This window comes from Somniosus microcephalus, chromosome 15 (genome assembly GCF_052327205.1).
Source record: "Somniosus microcephalus isolate GS21.2 chromosome 15, FLI_Smic_1.0, whole genome shotgun sequence".
NCBI lineage: Eukaryota > Metazoa > Chordata > Chondrichthyes > Squaliformes > Somniosidae > Somniosus > Somniosus microcephalus.
This window is the reverse complement of record NC_141001.1, coordinates 73444308-73457506: the sequence shown is the minus strand read 5'-3', so window position 1 is coordinate 73457506 and position 13199 is coordinate 73444308. Positions and strand designations below refer to the sequence as shown.

At 41.6% G+C, this 13199-nt stretch overlaps 1 protein-coding gene across 10 annotated transcripts in view; it reads right to left on the bottom strand.

Moving 5' to 3' along the window:
• Positions 1 to 13199, bottom strand: part of LOC147107033 (serine/threonine-protein kinase BRSK2) — a 1115513-nt gene that overhangs the window by 440930 nt on the left and 661384 nt on the right. The window contains exon 2 of one of the 10 annotated variants that reach the window (XM_086008032.1): positions 1546 to 1591. The exons of 8 other annotated variants lie outside the window; for them this stretch is intronic. In XM_086008032.1, the coding sequence (XP_085864158.1) occupies positions 1546 to 1547 (2 nt within the window). In that variant the 5' untranslated portion in view covers positions 1548 to 1591. One more of the 10 variants, XM_086008036.1, reaches the window with a different exon arrangement.

Below are 13199 nucleotides of genomic sequence, written 5' to 3'. Positions count from 1 at the left end.
CTCGCTATGAAGGCCAACATACCATTTGCCTTCTTAACCGCCTGCTGCACTTGCATGCTTACCTTCAGCGACTGGTGCAAAGGACACCCAGGTCTCGTTGCACTTCCCCTTCTCCCAATCTATTGCCGTTCAGATAATAATCTGCCTTCCTGTTTTTGCCACCAAAGTGGATAACCTCGCATTTATCCACATTACATATTTTAAATCGGAGGAACATTCCATTAAAGAGGTCCTATCTTTATGAAAGCGTTTTGACAAAGTCTTTACCTGTGTTTGCCACCCAATATGCCGTAATTGCAAAACACATTACAGTGCTATAAATAATGTAACTGATGCAAAAGCATCATGTGGTTGTCCTCTCTCCCTCCATGACCAAGGCAGTGGCTCTTTAAGATATATTTGCTTATCTCAAACACAAACTCAATTTTATTTTCTCCAGTAGATGATAGGAAATACCTGTACCACATAATCCAGAGTCTGTAACCAGTTCACACATAGGACCACGGGCCCCATCTTGTCCCTCTTTTGCTACCATAATCTCTGTATTTCATGCTGGTTATTTATAGAACTGTTTTTTCCCCCACTAGACCTTCAAATGTTGATTTGGATTTTTATATTTGGTTTTGGCAGTTCATGACACAATGTAAGTTAAGGATAAAAATACTAATGGACTAACATTTAACATTTTTGTACAATATTATTGCCCACTATTTTAACGGAAGTGTTAACCTATTTCAAATAAAAAGATTATTTAAAACAGCAGGCAGAAGAGGATCATCCACTAATATCGCCAATAATGATTTCTAGGCTTTAGTATTGGAGAGGGGATAATTAGGTTCCAAAAAGAAACAGATTTATATCAATAAATAAAGTTTTAAAAACAACTCCTTTTCTCCAAGGCATCAAGAGGCTTAAAAAAAGTTAAGTAAAACAACTTTAAAATTCAAACAGGGTTTTCCACAGAACCGGAAGGCGTTGCTATGGATAGTTTCAGTATAGTGTTACCGTGGTAACTTTAGCACTATATGTAAGTAACAGTAACATATATGAATAACTAATTATAAACATATAATAATGGCATTGCCAGTGCTAAGATTATAAATACATTTTAAAAAGGTATATTGTTGGCCACCATTTTTTAAAAAGATTGAATGATACTGGTACGGTGGTGCAGTTACAGAGTGGTGGACACTGGTTCATACTTGTGTTTTCCACATGGTGACCTTCGCCTGGCTGTCATGCTGAGGCAGCAAATACAGAAACAATGGAAGGGTGAGTCAGCTAACATTGCACTCAATGACAATTTTATATTTTCATACTAAAGAGCCTTGGGAACAGCACTAAAATACAGACTTGCAAGCTCTGTGCATCACTCTCCCTTGCTTACTTTGACAGGGCCACTGCTGGCAATCAAGGCCATTGGAGAACAGAATGCCACAATTTCCATGGCTAAAAATGAGAGAACTGTTCCGTGGGTCCCTTGGAGTCAGTTCCTTTAAGTTACAGAATGCAGTTTCTGGTAGAAGTACTGTCTGCCTGACTTACATGACACTTCTTCAATGTACAAGTTCCTTCAAACACCTCCTAGCATCTGATGAATAGCAGAATAAAAGGGGTAGAATAACAACAAGAAGAAGAACAACATCAACTTATATTTATATAGCACCTTTAACGTAGTAAAACATCCCAAGGCGCTGCACAGGAGTATTTTAAGACAAAGAATTTGACACCGAGCCACATAAGGAGAAATTCGGGCAGGTGACCAAAAGCTTGGTCAAAGAGCTAGGTTTTAAGAAGCGTCTTAAAGGAGGAAAGGGAGGTAGCGAGGCAGACAGGTTTAGGCAGGGAATTCCAGAGCTTAGGACCTAGGCAACAGAAGGCACGGTCACCAAAGGTTGAGCGATTATAATCAGGGATGCTCAAGAGGGCAGAATTAGAGGAACGCAGATATCTCGGGGGGTTGTGCGACTGAAGGAGATTACAGAGATAGGAAGGGCCGAGGCCATGGAGGGATTTGAAAACAAGGATGAGAATTTTGAAATCGAGGCATTGCTTAACTGGGAGCCAATGTAGGTCAGCAAGCACAGGGGAGATGGGTGAACGGGACTTGGTGCGAGTTAGGACACGGGCAGCCGAGTTTTGGATGACCTCAAGTTTATGTAGGGTGGAATGTGGGAGGCCAGCCAGGAGTGCTTTGGAATAATCAAGTCTAGAGGTAACAAAGGCATGGATGAGGGTTTCAGCAGCGGATGAGCTGAGACAAGGGCGGAGACGGGTGATGTTATGGAGGTGGAAGTAGGTGGTCTTTGTTATGCTGCGGATATGTGGTCGGAAGCACATTTCAGGGTCAAATATGACACCAAGGTTGCGAACAGTGTGATTCAGCCTCAGACAGATGCTAGGGAGAGGGATGGAGTCAGTGGCTAGGGCACGGAGTTGGTGGCGGGGACCGAAAACAATGGCTTCGGTCGTCCTAATATTTAATTGGAGAAAATATTTGCTCATCCAGAACTGTTTGTTGGATAAGCAGTCTGACAATTTAGACACCATGGAGGGGTCGAGAGAAGAGGTAGTGAGGTAGAGCTGGGTGTCATCAGAGTACATGTGGAAACTGACGCTCTGTTTTCAGATGATGTCGCCAAGGGGCAACATGTAGATGAGAAATAGGAGGGGCCAAGGACAGATCCTTGGGGATACCAGAGGTAACAATGCGGGAGCGGGAAGAGAAGCCATTGCAGGTAATTCTCTGGCTACGATTAGATAAATAAGAATGGAACCAGGTGAGTGCAGTCCCACCCAGCTGGACGATGGTGGAGAGGCGTTGGAGAGGAAAGGGAGGTTAGAGATGGGGCAGTAGTTTGCAAGGACGGAGGGATCAAGGGTTGGTTTTTGAGGAGAGGGGTGATGACGGCAGATTTGAGGGAGAGGGGGACAGTACCTGAGGAGAGAGAACCATTAACAGAATCAGCTAACATGGGAGCCAAAAAAGGAAGTTGGGTGGTCAGCAGCTTGGTGGGAATAGGGTCGAGGAGCAGGAAGTGGGTTTCATGGACAAGAAGAGTGCAGAGAGGTCATGAGGGGAGATTGGAGAGAAACTGGAGAAAGATGCGAGTTCAGGGATAGGGCAGGGGGGAACCTTAGAGGAAGTTTGGCCCAATGGGCTAGGGGAAGGAAGGGAAGTGGCAGAGGCAGCTGAATAGATGGTCTCAATCTTAGAGACAAAGAAGTCCATGAGCTCCTCACATTTGTTATCGGAGGTGAGGGTGGAGGAGACAGGGGAGAGGGATTTAAGAAGACGGTTAGCAGTAGAGAATAGGAGCCAGGGTTTATCTTTGCATTCCAGAATGATTCTGGAATAGTGATCAATTTTGGCAGATGCGAGCAGAGCCCAATAATGCTTTATGTGGTCCAGCCAGATCTGGCGGTGAGTGGCTAAACCAGTTGTCTGCCATATCTGTTCGAGTCTGCATCCCTTGGACTTAAGGGAGCGAATAGGAGAGCCGTACCAGGGGGATAACAAGAGACTGGGAAATAGGTTGGCTACTTGCCGTCATTGGATGATGCAACATGGCAGTAGAAGGCGTCTAAAGAGGGACAGGAACTAACTTGCACAATCGGACAAAAATCAGAACGAATGAAAATTATTTAGTATTTTATACAGCGGAAAGTTCTTTGTCCTGTTTCAGGTCAATTTTGTAAATCTTTGATGTACTTAAAATAATGACTTTGTTTTTTGAAAATATTTAAAGGATTTAATACTTAGAAAAATTCTGAGGAAACAATACAATCATTTTACACGTTCCACATAAGCCTGAAAAACGAATGACAACCAATGAACAGTCATTTTGCACCATGTGTGTTAAAGTGTTTCATGTTAAAGAAATATACAGTATGTGGACTTCTCCTCAAGAACGATGAGTTTGAGCATTAGTTGATTAAGTTAAACTCTATTAAACTTAGCAGCTCATCAAATTATGGCATTTCCAACATACATATATTTACATAGAATCTATTTGGAAGAAACCGAAAAGGGCCATTCAGAGGAGCAGAAAATGTTTCATTTACTCCTCCCACTTATTCCCGCTCATCAGAAAATAAAACATCAACAGCTATAACGCTGAACAAATTGTTAGTATTCTTAGAAAAGTAGAAATTGATAGTATAACTTGACCTGCAACACAAAGTACAGGCAAGCAGGGGAACAAAATTTTCAGAAACCGAGCTCAAACTGTTTTCGAACAAAATGCAGTATTTTATAATTTGTGCAGTCTGTATGAGGCACAATTTAAAAACCAAGGGAAAGAAACAAATTATGTGGAGATTATAGCTCCACAACACTGGTTGTGGCATGAATAGCTTGCTGGTTTCATAATTGTTAATTCAACAGGAAAATTTCATTTGTCCTTTGATAACCTGCCTTTTACATGACAGCAGATTGTGAAGGAGATGCTTGTACAATTATTTATACCACATGTGTAGAGGTTATTTTGAGAGTTTGTACGTGATGGTTTTTTGTTCTGCCAACATTGTTTTGGATCAATTGCGTGCCAACACTGACAGCTGTTGGGCTCTCACTTTATTTCAGACAACTGACGAGTTCACACTGGGGACAGAGGGAGTAAAGCCACAGTCCACATATTGCTCAATGCCAACAAATGTAAATGCTGCCAAAATTCACTGAAGAAATGAAAGGAAATTCTCATTTGTTATGTGAAATTAATTCCTACTTTCTGTTCCATTCTCTCTTCTAGCCTGTCCCTCTCCTTACTCCTAGTCTCTCTCTCTCCTCCTCACTTCCTCTCTTGCAATCTGTTCCTTTCTTTCTCATTCCCTTCCTCACCATCCAGCCCATTCATCTCTCTCTTCCTCCTGGTCTGTCCCACTTCTCCCTGCTCGAGTGAGGATCCATATAGTATTATGTTACTGGTTTACTTTTCACAAAATCTCCACTCTTTTTTAGGCTTTGTATAATAAATTCTGTGCAATGTACTTGAAAAGGACTAATTTGCAGGGTTATAAGGAAGAAGTGTGGGATTAAATTGGACAGCTCTTTCGAAGGCACGACGGGCCGAATGACACCTTTCTGTGCTGCAAGATTCTATGAGCCAGCATCTTCCAGAAAAAGAAAGTGCAAGACATATGACCCTCTTGCTGCACAGGCACTTTCAATTTTGGGGAAAAAAATTGAAGTTTGAAATGGTCACCAGTAAACCACAATAAAAAAAAATGAACAAAATACAGAAGCAATGAAAAGAATGAACAGGTCTTTACTGAGGTATGGTAAATTGTATGGAAGATTTTATGTAGTAAGAAATAATAAATGTGTAAGTAACCTAAGCATGGTGTACAAGTAGGTTATCCCACACTCAGAAGTCATACTGTGAATGAGCGACTCAGCCAATGCAAAGCATTGTAGAGCTCTCAGAGTACTAACATTAGATAGATTTCTTAAAAACAGGACACAGACTGAGACAGCTACAATGAGAGATGGTCCTAGGGGTTTCTAGGGACACAGAATGAGTTGGAGAGATTATTGTATCCCACCAACTGCAAAGTCACAGATATCCTGCAGCTTAAACCTAATTCAATAAGCGGTATTGAACTCTGCATTTAAACTTTTGTTTGAAAATTGGTCTTGGAGAACTTGGACAGTGTTTGTCACTCTGGGTAAATCTCATCTCTCATGATAATTTGGTCTATTGGTCTGTGTTGTTTGCTCACAGAATTAAGTTAATACCTTTGAATATAAGCAAATTATGCTACTGCCAGTAATACAATGAAACCATTTGAGTTTTTTTTTAGCAAACTGGTTGTAAACGTTAGTTCCTAGTTACTCACCAGTTTATAAAGCTTCCACAATCTACTAACTTCAGAGAGAACTTACGTTTTTTGGTGCAGTGGCACAGTTCAACAGAGTGGTGATGCACTGGATCACAGAGTGTCAGGGTGCAATTTCCTCCTGTGATCCTTCTAATTGTGCTACTGTGGAGAGATGCTTACTGGAGATCAGGCTCTTAACAAATGCGATAGAAGGATAATCAGAAGTGTTATCCTGGGCCATTCTAGCATCCCTCTGTGCTGCCAATGTCATCATAGCTTTGGCAGAGACTGGTTTGCAGATTGTTCATCCGCTCTCTTGGGCAACAATGACGCACAGTGCAGAGGGCCCACCTTTTTTTTTAAAAAAAGGGTGTGTCAATAGCAACAAAAACAAAATAAATTAATGCCCGAGTTATAAGGGGTTGAATATTCATAAAGTGCTAAATCCATAGGCAATGTTTCAGTGACTCAGAGGATCCCCCTCTAAAGCAATAACCAGACCTGAATCTGTTTAACGTCTAGGAAAAAATTTGATTAGATTAGATTACCTCAGTAACATACTGGGTAGTGTGGCCACAGAAGTGACGTCAAGAGGATTTTCTCAGCTGAACTCTAAGCGCAGTCTTGTATTAGAAGCTCATTGTTGAGTGATTTTATCAAGTTAACGTACAGGTGTGTGACAGTAAAATACTAGAGCTCTCACTCACGTTTTCATCCTTACAGAATAAATGAATAAATGAAATATTTTTCAGCAGTGCACAGGGTTGCTCAATAAGTACATGCACACTGTTGATAAATATTTTCAAATTCACTGTGTAGTTGTACATGAAGGGGATGTCCTCAGAGCTGATTTGAATACAAGATGGAGTAGATTTGCCACATTTAACCATTTTTGTAACATAGATAAACTGTGCACATGTATAAAATCTGGATGAATCTGAGACTGACGGTAATTTCAGCACTACATGTAAATAACAATCTTCATTTTGAAAACAAATGATATCATTTTAGGACACAATGGCCCGGATTTTGCGGTCAGCAGCGAAGGGCTGGTGCGCACCGCTGACCTCGAAGAAAACTGCCCACAAAGATTTAGCAGGCTCCAGAGCATCGATTTCCCCTATTCCAATGGCACTTTGAATCTGGCGCCATCTATAGTAAATCTGTGGCATCCAGGAACAGTGAAGTCATCAAGCAGGCTGAGCAGCCAATCAGATTGAAGAATTCTCACTGGCAGCAAACCAGGAAGTAAAAACCATGATTATCATTCACTTTTCAATAATTTTACAGAAAGCAAAATAAAGATTGGGATATACAAGTGGGATTAAGGTAGAAGTTGAAATATCATAAACAAACTTAAAAAATATATATTTTTTATTATTTTAAAAATCTATGGAATTTTTATCATGGAATGTTGCAATGACACTTCACACTTAAAAATGAGTTTTTTCAGGGCCAGAGAGGTTGTTCAGCATTAATTATGACTTAGTACGCCGTTAAAGACTCAGTTACACCATGAAGTAAGATATTACAAATTGGACATAAAAAGGGCAAGAAAGATGGGATTCACCTACAGAAAAGCAGGTTTATAACGGGCAAAGCCACAGAATGTTCGAGGATGAAATATACTAACCATACCTATGCTTGACTTGCAGAAATGCAGAGGAAAATGAAACTTACAGGTGCAAGACAGGCATGACTCATTTTCAGGGAAATGAAACTTGTACTATGTGTTACCTCTGTATAAACAGCCACTCCCGGATAGTGAGTAATGTGTAAACTTTTTAATTGATTGGATCTCCGAGGAGGTATGGCTGGCAAAATGTGTATAACTATGTGGATCTTTGAAAGGCTCGTTGGAGTTGGACTCGCGTAGGGACATGAGAAGTTCTCCCCAGGCCTGAATAAACCGTTGTGACTTCAATTATTTGGTCTGTCTTTCTTACAACAAGCCGGTGATGTCGACCTTGTATATCACTTGGTCCGCACCTTGGGGGCTTACATCAATTGGCGACCCAGATGGGACGCGCGATCTGAACAAAACTCTCAGACAACGATAACCTAAGACGGGTGTGTACGTTTAAATTACCACCTGTAAAATTAGAGGTTAATCGCTGGCGAGACGTCAAGTAAGATTGACGTACAAAAAGAACTATAAAAAGACACCTTTAAGTGAAGGCGGTTAAAACTGCCGGACTGCGGTACCGGAAAACAGGGGTTTAGAAATCTGGTAGGCCCACGAAGTGCGGCTCTTAAAAGAAGTAGTTAAACGGGTTGTTTTAACACTTGGTGAAGGACGAGTCCTTCTGACCGAAAAAATAAACCGACAGGGGCAGTAAGTCCCCTAACCCGGGAGGCAGGAAATCCTTTTAAGCCGAGAGGCGGCGAAACCTCAGTAAACGAATGAATGATTGTACAATCGTGAGTAAATGAAATAAGTCAATAGTCACAAAGAGGTTAAAATGGACAAGGGTGAGGTCTGTCCCAAACGCCTAGCCTGAGCCGGAATTAAGAGGACAGTAGTCCCACGTGATGGCCAGGATCAAGTAGGATGTAGGGGGATACAGACACCACAGTATCAGAGTCTCATGACTAAAGGGTTGGTGTGTGTGTTGAACGAAACGGAGTGATTGACAGGAAGTAAGGAACTAAGTTAACGCTATAGTGGCGAACAACGTAGCGTACAAACCTAATTTACCAACAACGTGAATTAAGTATTAGATATATAAAGTGAGACGAGTGAATTTAGAATCATGAAAAAAAGAGATGGAAAGGAGGATTCCCCACTGTGGGGGGACCTGGATTCTATAACCCGATTCCTGGTAGATAAAAAAAAATTAAAAAAGACGGTGCAGAGAGCCAAAGGGCTTGGTGGAGGGGACAAACCAAAGATAAAGAGGGAAAAGGGGGAATAGTAATCTTAGCTTGTTACCAGAAACAATGTAAGGAATCGAAACAGAAGGGAGAGATAAAGAAGGAAAAAGATCTAATTTGCAGGCTAACCAATTTGAAAACTCAGCAAAGGAAGGAAAAATAAACGGGATTTGGAAAGCCAGAGAAAGCTGCTGAGTCACCGATTTAAAAAGGAAAAAAAAGGATAAACTTAAAGCTTTACCAACATGGAAGTTATTAACATCTATACCGAGACAAATAAAACACAAGATTTGCTGAGTGAAAGGAACCTTAAAAATATGCTGGAATTTCAGGTTGTATGAAATTGTGTGTTAAATTGTGAATGTTTTCCTGACTATGAATGTTTAAGAGGTTACAATATTCCTTTGTCTGAAAGTCTGTCCTTAAAAAAAAAGAAAAATGTCTGTTGTGTGTTTTAGCTCCACCCACTTCTCTGTTAAAAAAAAGGCATTTAACCCTTTTGTCTTGTCTTGGATTTTAGAAGTTTTAAGAATGTGCGACTAAGATTGTGCCCCCAGAATGAAAAAAAAACCTACTACAATTTAAGTTAAGCTGGTGTGTAAAAACTGAGAAGAGCAACAAAAAGTTTGTTTAACCAAAGATTAAGTTTCAGTCTAAGATTTAACCTTGAAGTTATGAGGTAAATTAACCTATTAAAACCAGACTTTCATTGTGGCCACAGTGAAATTCTGGTTGGTGTAAATTGGTGTAGTCCGAATTGAATAAGATAACTCCGCTCCGCAAGAACATCCGATATTGGCAGGTCCCTCTACAATATTTAATTGACTACAGTACTGGGAGCCCTACAGAATGCAGGGCTAAAGTTAAACCCTAGAAAGGTACAGGTAGGGAAGGACGAAAAAAATCTACCTAGGATACATAATAACACAAGGGAAGAGACAAATGCCCGAAAACAGATGGGAGGGGCATTAGGACCAAGGGGAACAGCATGCAATCACTGGCTGCGTGCTTTGATTTATCACAGTCCCGTACTTACAAGCAGCTAGAGATGGCAGGAGGAAGGGACCGCGCCAGAGAGGGAAGGGGGTCAAGCAGGTATTAGGGCTATTTAATTATTGCCGGAACTTTATCCCAGAATATGCAGAAATGGCCCAGCCTATACAGGATTTGATCAAAGGGGGAAAACCATCCCAGGAGCTGGTGGACTGGGGCCCCGACCATGAAACAGCTTTTGTAAAGTGAAACAAGCCCTCGTAAGTGCTCCTGCCCTGGGATTACCAGACCAGAATAGGCCATTCCACATCTATAACTACCACAATAAGGATCATTACAATGGCAACGGACAGGTTAAAAGGGAAAGTCGGCTAGAAGGAAGCCTATCGGCTCAGGTAGCAGACTTGGTGGCTCTCACTGAAGCCCTGAGGTTAGCCAAAGGAAAAAGTGTAAACATATACAGATAGTCGGTATGCCTTTGGGGTGGTGCCTGATTACATGGTAGCCTGGAGTAGACGAGGATACATGACATCAGGAGGAGGACCCATAAGACACGAGAATATAATCAAGGAATTAGTAGGAGCCTCTCTCCTACCCAAAGAGTGCGCAATAATAAATTAAAGCACACAAGAAGATTACTGACCGACACCAACAGGGCAATGCATGGGCAGATGAGGCAGCTAAGCGGGCAGCTGAGAAAGGGAATCTGACCAATGAAGCCCAAGTGTTCATGTTTAGTTAAAGTGTGAAAACACAACTGTCTTTTTCGATCAGGAATGTTTTTTAAGTTACGTGAAGTGACGCAATAATGTTTTGCTCCACCTTCAAAAGCCTGCAAAGGAGTTAACCCTTTCCACTGACAGCTGTTTAAGTCCACCAAGCAACAACTTCAGTATTACTGAATGAAATTTAAAGATATTGGACATTATTAAATTTAAGTTTCTTAATGATAAGTTAATATTTCCCCACAGTGATAGAAGGAAAATTATGATTTGATCCTTTTGAGGAGAGTGAGGCGTATGCTAGAAGGTATAAAGAATGGGAAGGAGAGTTACTACATATATCAATGATAGGGCTGTGTATGATGATAATGTTATATGCCATAGTTTGCATCTTCAGCTATGTCTGGAGACAGAGCCACAGAACAAGAAATGAACCAGATGTACAGCATTTTGAACTGATAGAACGGATAAGAGTAGAATAATTCTAACTGGCTGGTGACAACCAGCCCCCTTTTTGTAATTACAGGAACATTGGACGTCCGGAATGAGGTGGAACATCCTCGCCTTGGTCCTAGGGATGAACATAGGTATTGCCGTTGTCGAGGGGGATTAGTAATAAGGAAAACACAGGATGAGGTGTATTTTAGTGTGGCACATAGAGTTATTAAGCTTGCCATTAATATGAGTACTTTTGAGATGCCCGCGATGTGCAACAATCATACAAAATAAATATGGAACTCCCTGTGGGTAAAACAATTAGAGGGTCCACAGGGAAAATCTATCTTACAAAGACTTAAGAAATGGGGAGTATTGGAAATGGCCGGAGCAGGGTATGCGGCCAGGTTAGCAACAGAGTTAGCAACTCTACTCATTGGAGTTCAGAAGAATGAGAGGCGATCTTATTGAAACATATAAGATTGTGAAGGGGTTAGATCGGGTGGATGCGGGGAGGATGTTCCCGATGATGGGTGAAACTAGAACTAGGGGGCATAGTCTTAGAATAAGGGGCTGCTCTTTCAAAACTGAGATGAGGAGGAACTACTTCACTCAGAGGGTGGTAGGTCCATGGAATATGCTGCCCCAAAAAGCTGTAGAAGCTACATCATTACATAAATTTAAAACAGAAATAGACAGTTTCCTAGAAGTAATGGGAATAAAGGGTTATGGGGAGCGGGCAGGAATTTGGACATGAGTCTAGTTTCGGATCGGTCATGGCCCTGTGGGTAGCGGAGCGGGCCCAGGGGCCGTGTAGCCTGATCCTGCTCCTATTTCGTGTGTCTAATTCTGTTAGATTCAGGAGATGGTTCTGTGATAGTAGATTGGCGGTTAGGATCAGGTCAGCCATGATCTTATTGAATGGCGGAGCAGGCTCGAGGGGCCGATTGGCCTACTCCTGCTCCTATTTCTTATGTTCTTATGTTCTAGTTAATAGCTTGGACATAGAAGGAATAAACAAAGGAGTAGAAGAACAACAAGCAAAAATAGAGAAGTTACTCAAACAAGCTACCGGAAATAGCCAGCAATTGGCAGTGGCAGGAAAACAAACAATAATGCAATTGTTGGGGTTGGAAGAGATAGTAGCCCCCCATGCAGAAACAATCAATACAATTATTGATCGACTTAATAATGCTTCTCACCAAACCCATAAGGAGCTAGTATGTACCATGTATGGCTCATGGCTATTGTCGAATGCTCAGCATAACATGAGGCAAATAAATAATGGACAGATCCCTGATTGGATTACTAATGAGGATTTGGAACCTTGGATTGACACAAATAAAAGCCTATGTAAGGGGCGTAAAATGGGACAAGTATACCGGGCAGGCAATTGTCTGACACCATGGACTAAGATGATTGGCTTTGTACTGGCCATCCCACAACTCCCAGAAGAGGGACAGCCCCTATACGATGTGATTAATATAGGAGAGGTACAAAGGGAGAGTTGGGTTAAATATCATGATGTCCCTACCAAGGCACTTTGGGAAAGGGATGAAGATAATAACCAGAAGAATGGAACCTTAAGGGGGGTGGTAATGGACGGGTGCCACCACAAGGGAAGGACATGGGTGTGCACACACCCCCCCCCACCGAGGGAGACACATCCGAGTGCGGATTTACAAAAATCACCAATTGCACCCTTGAGGTACACCCAAGGGGGATACACCGGACAAGGGTAGCACCAAGGAACAACGGGACATTTTGTGTCACCATAACTGAACAGAAATATGAATATCAAGATATGACTTGTCCCATTCCCCAACCAAACTTTTGCTTTGATCTAAAGATACCTACACAGATAGGACACTAATATATACACCCACCAAGACCACAGGAAAAGAAAACCTGGTCACTTGATAATATGGGACTTAATAAAGAGGTTGAAACTTATGTCATACCAGAGCCCAAGGCAATTCCTAAGTTAGAGGAAGAGGAAGCTTGGAAGAAATTACGGCAGGAAACAAAGGAAATTTTAATGTATCATAAAATAGGAGAAGACTTAAAGAAACAACAAAAAGACATTAGTACAACATTAGCGGAAACTCCCCCACCTCTTCCTATTTTGGTAATAGGGGATCAGGATGGTTGGGGATGTTGGGCGCCTCAGTGGTACAAGGCATAATGATATTCCTCATGATTGTTATTACAATATACTGTGTATTTTTGCTGCTCAAGTGCCTCTGCACCAGAGTGAGTAAAGCCGAAATTGGTGCCGTGACAGAAGCCGAAACTAAAGGGAGGGAGGTTGAGAAGTTAATTATGGAAAACTCTTCCACCTCTCCAAGGCAAATG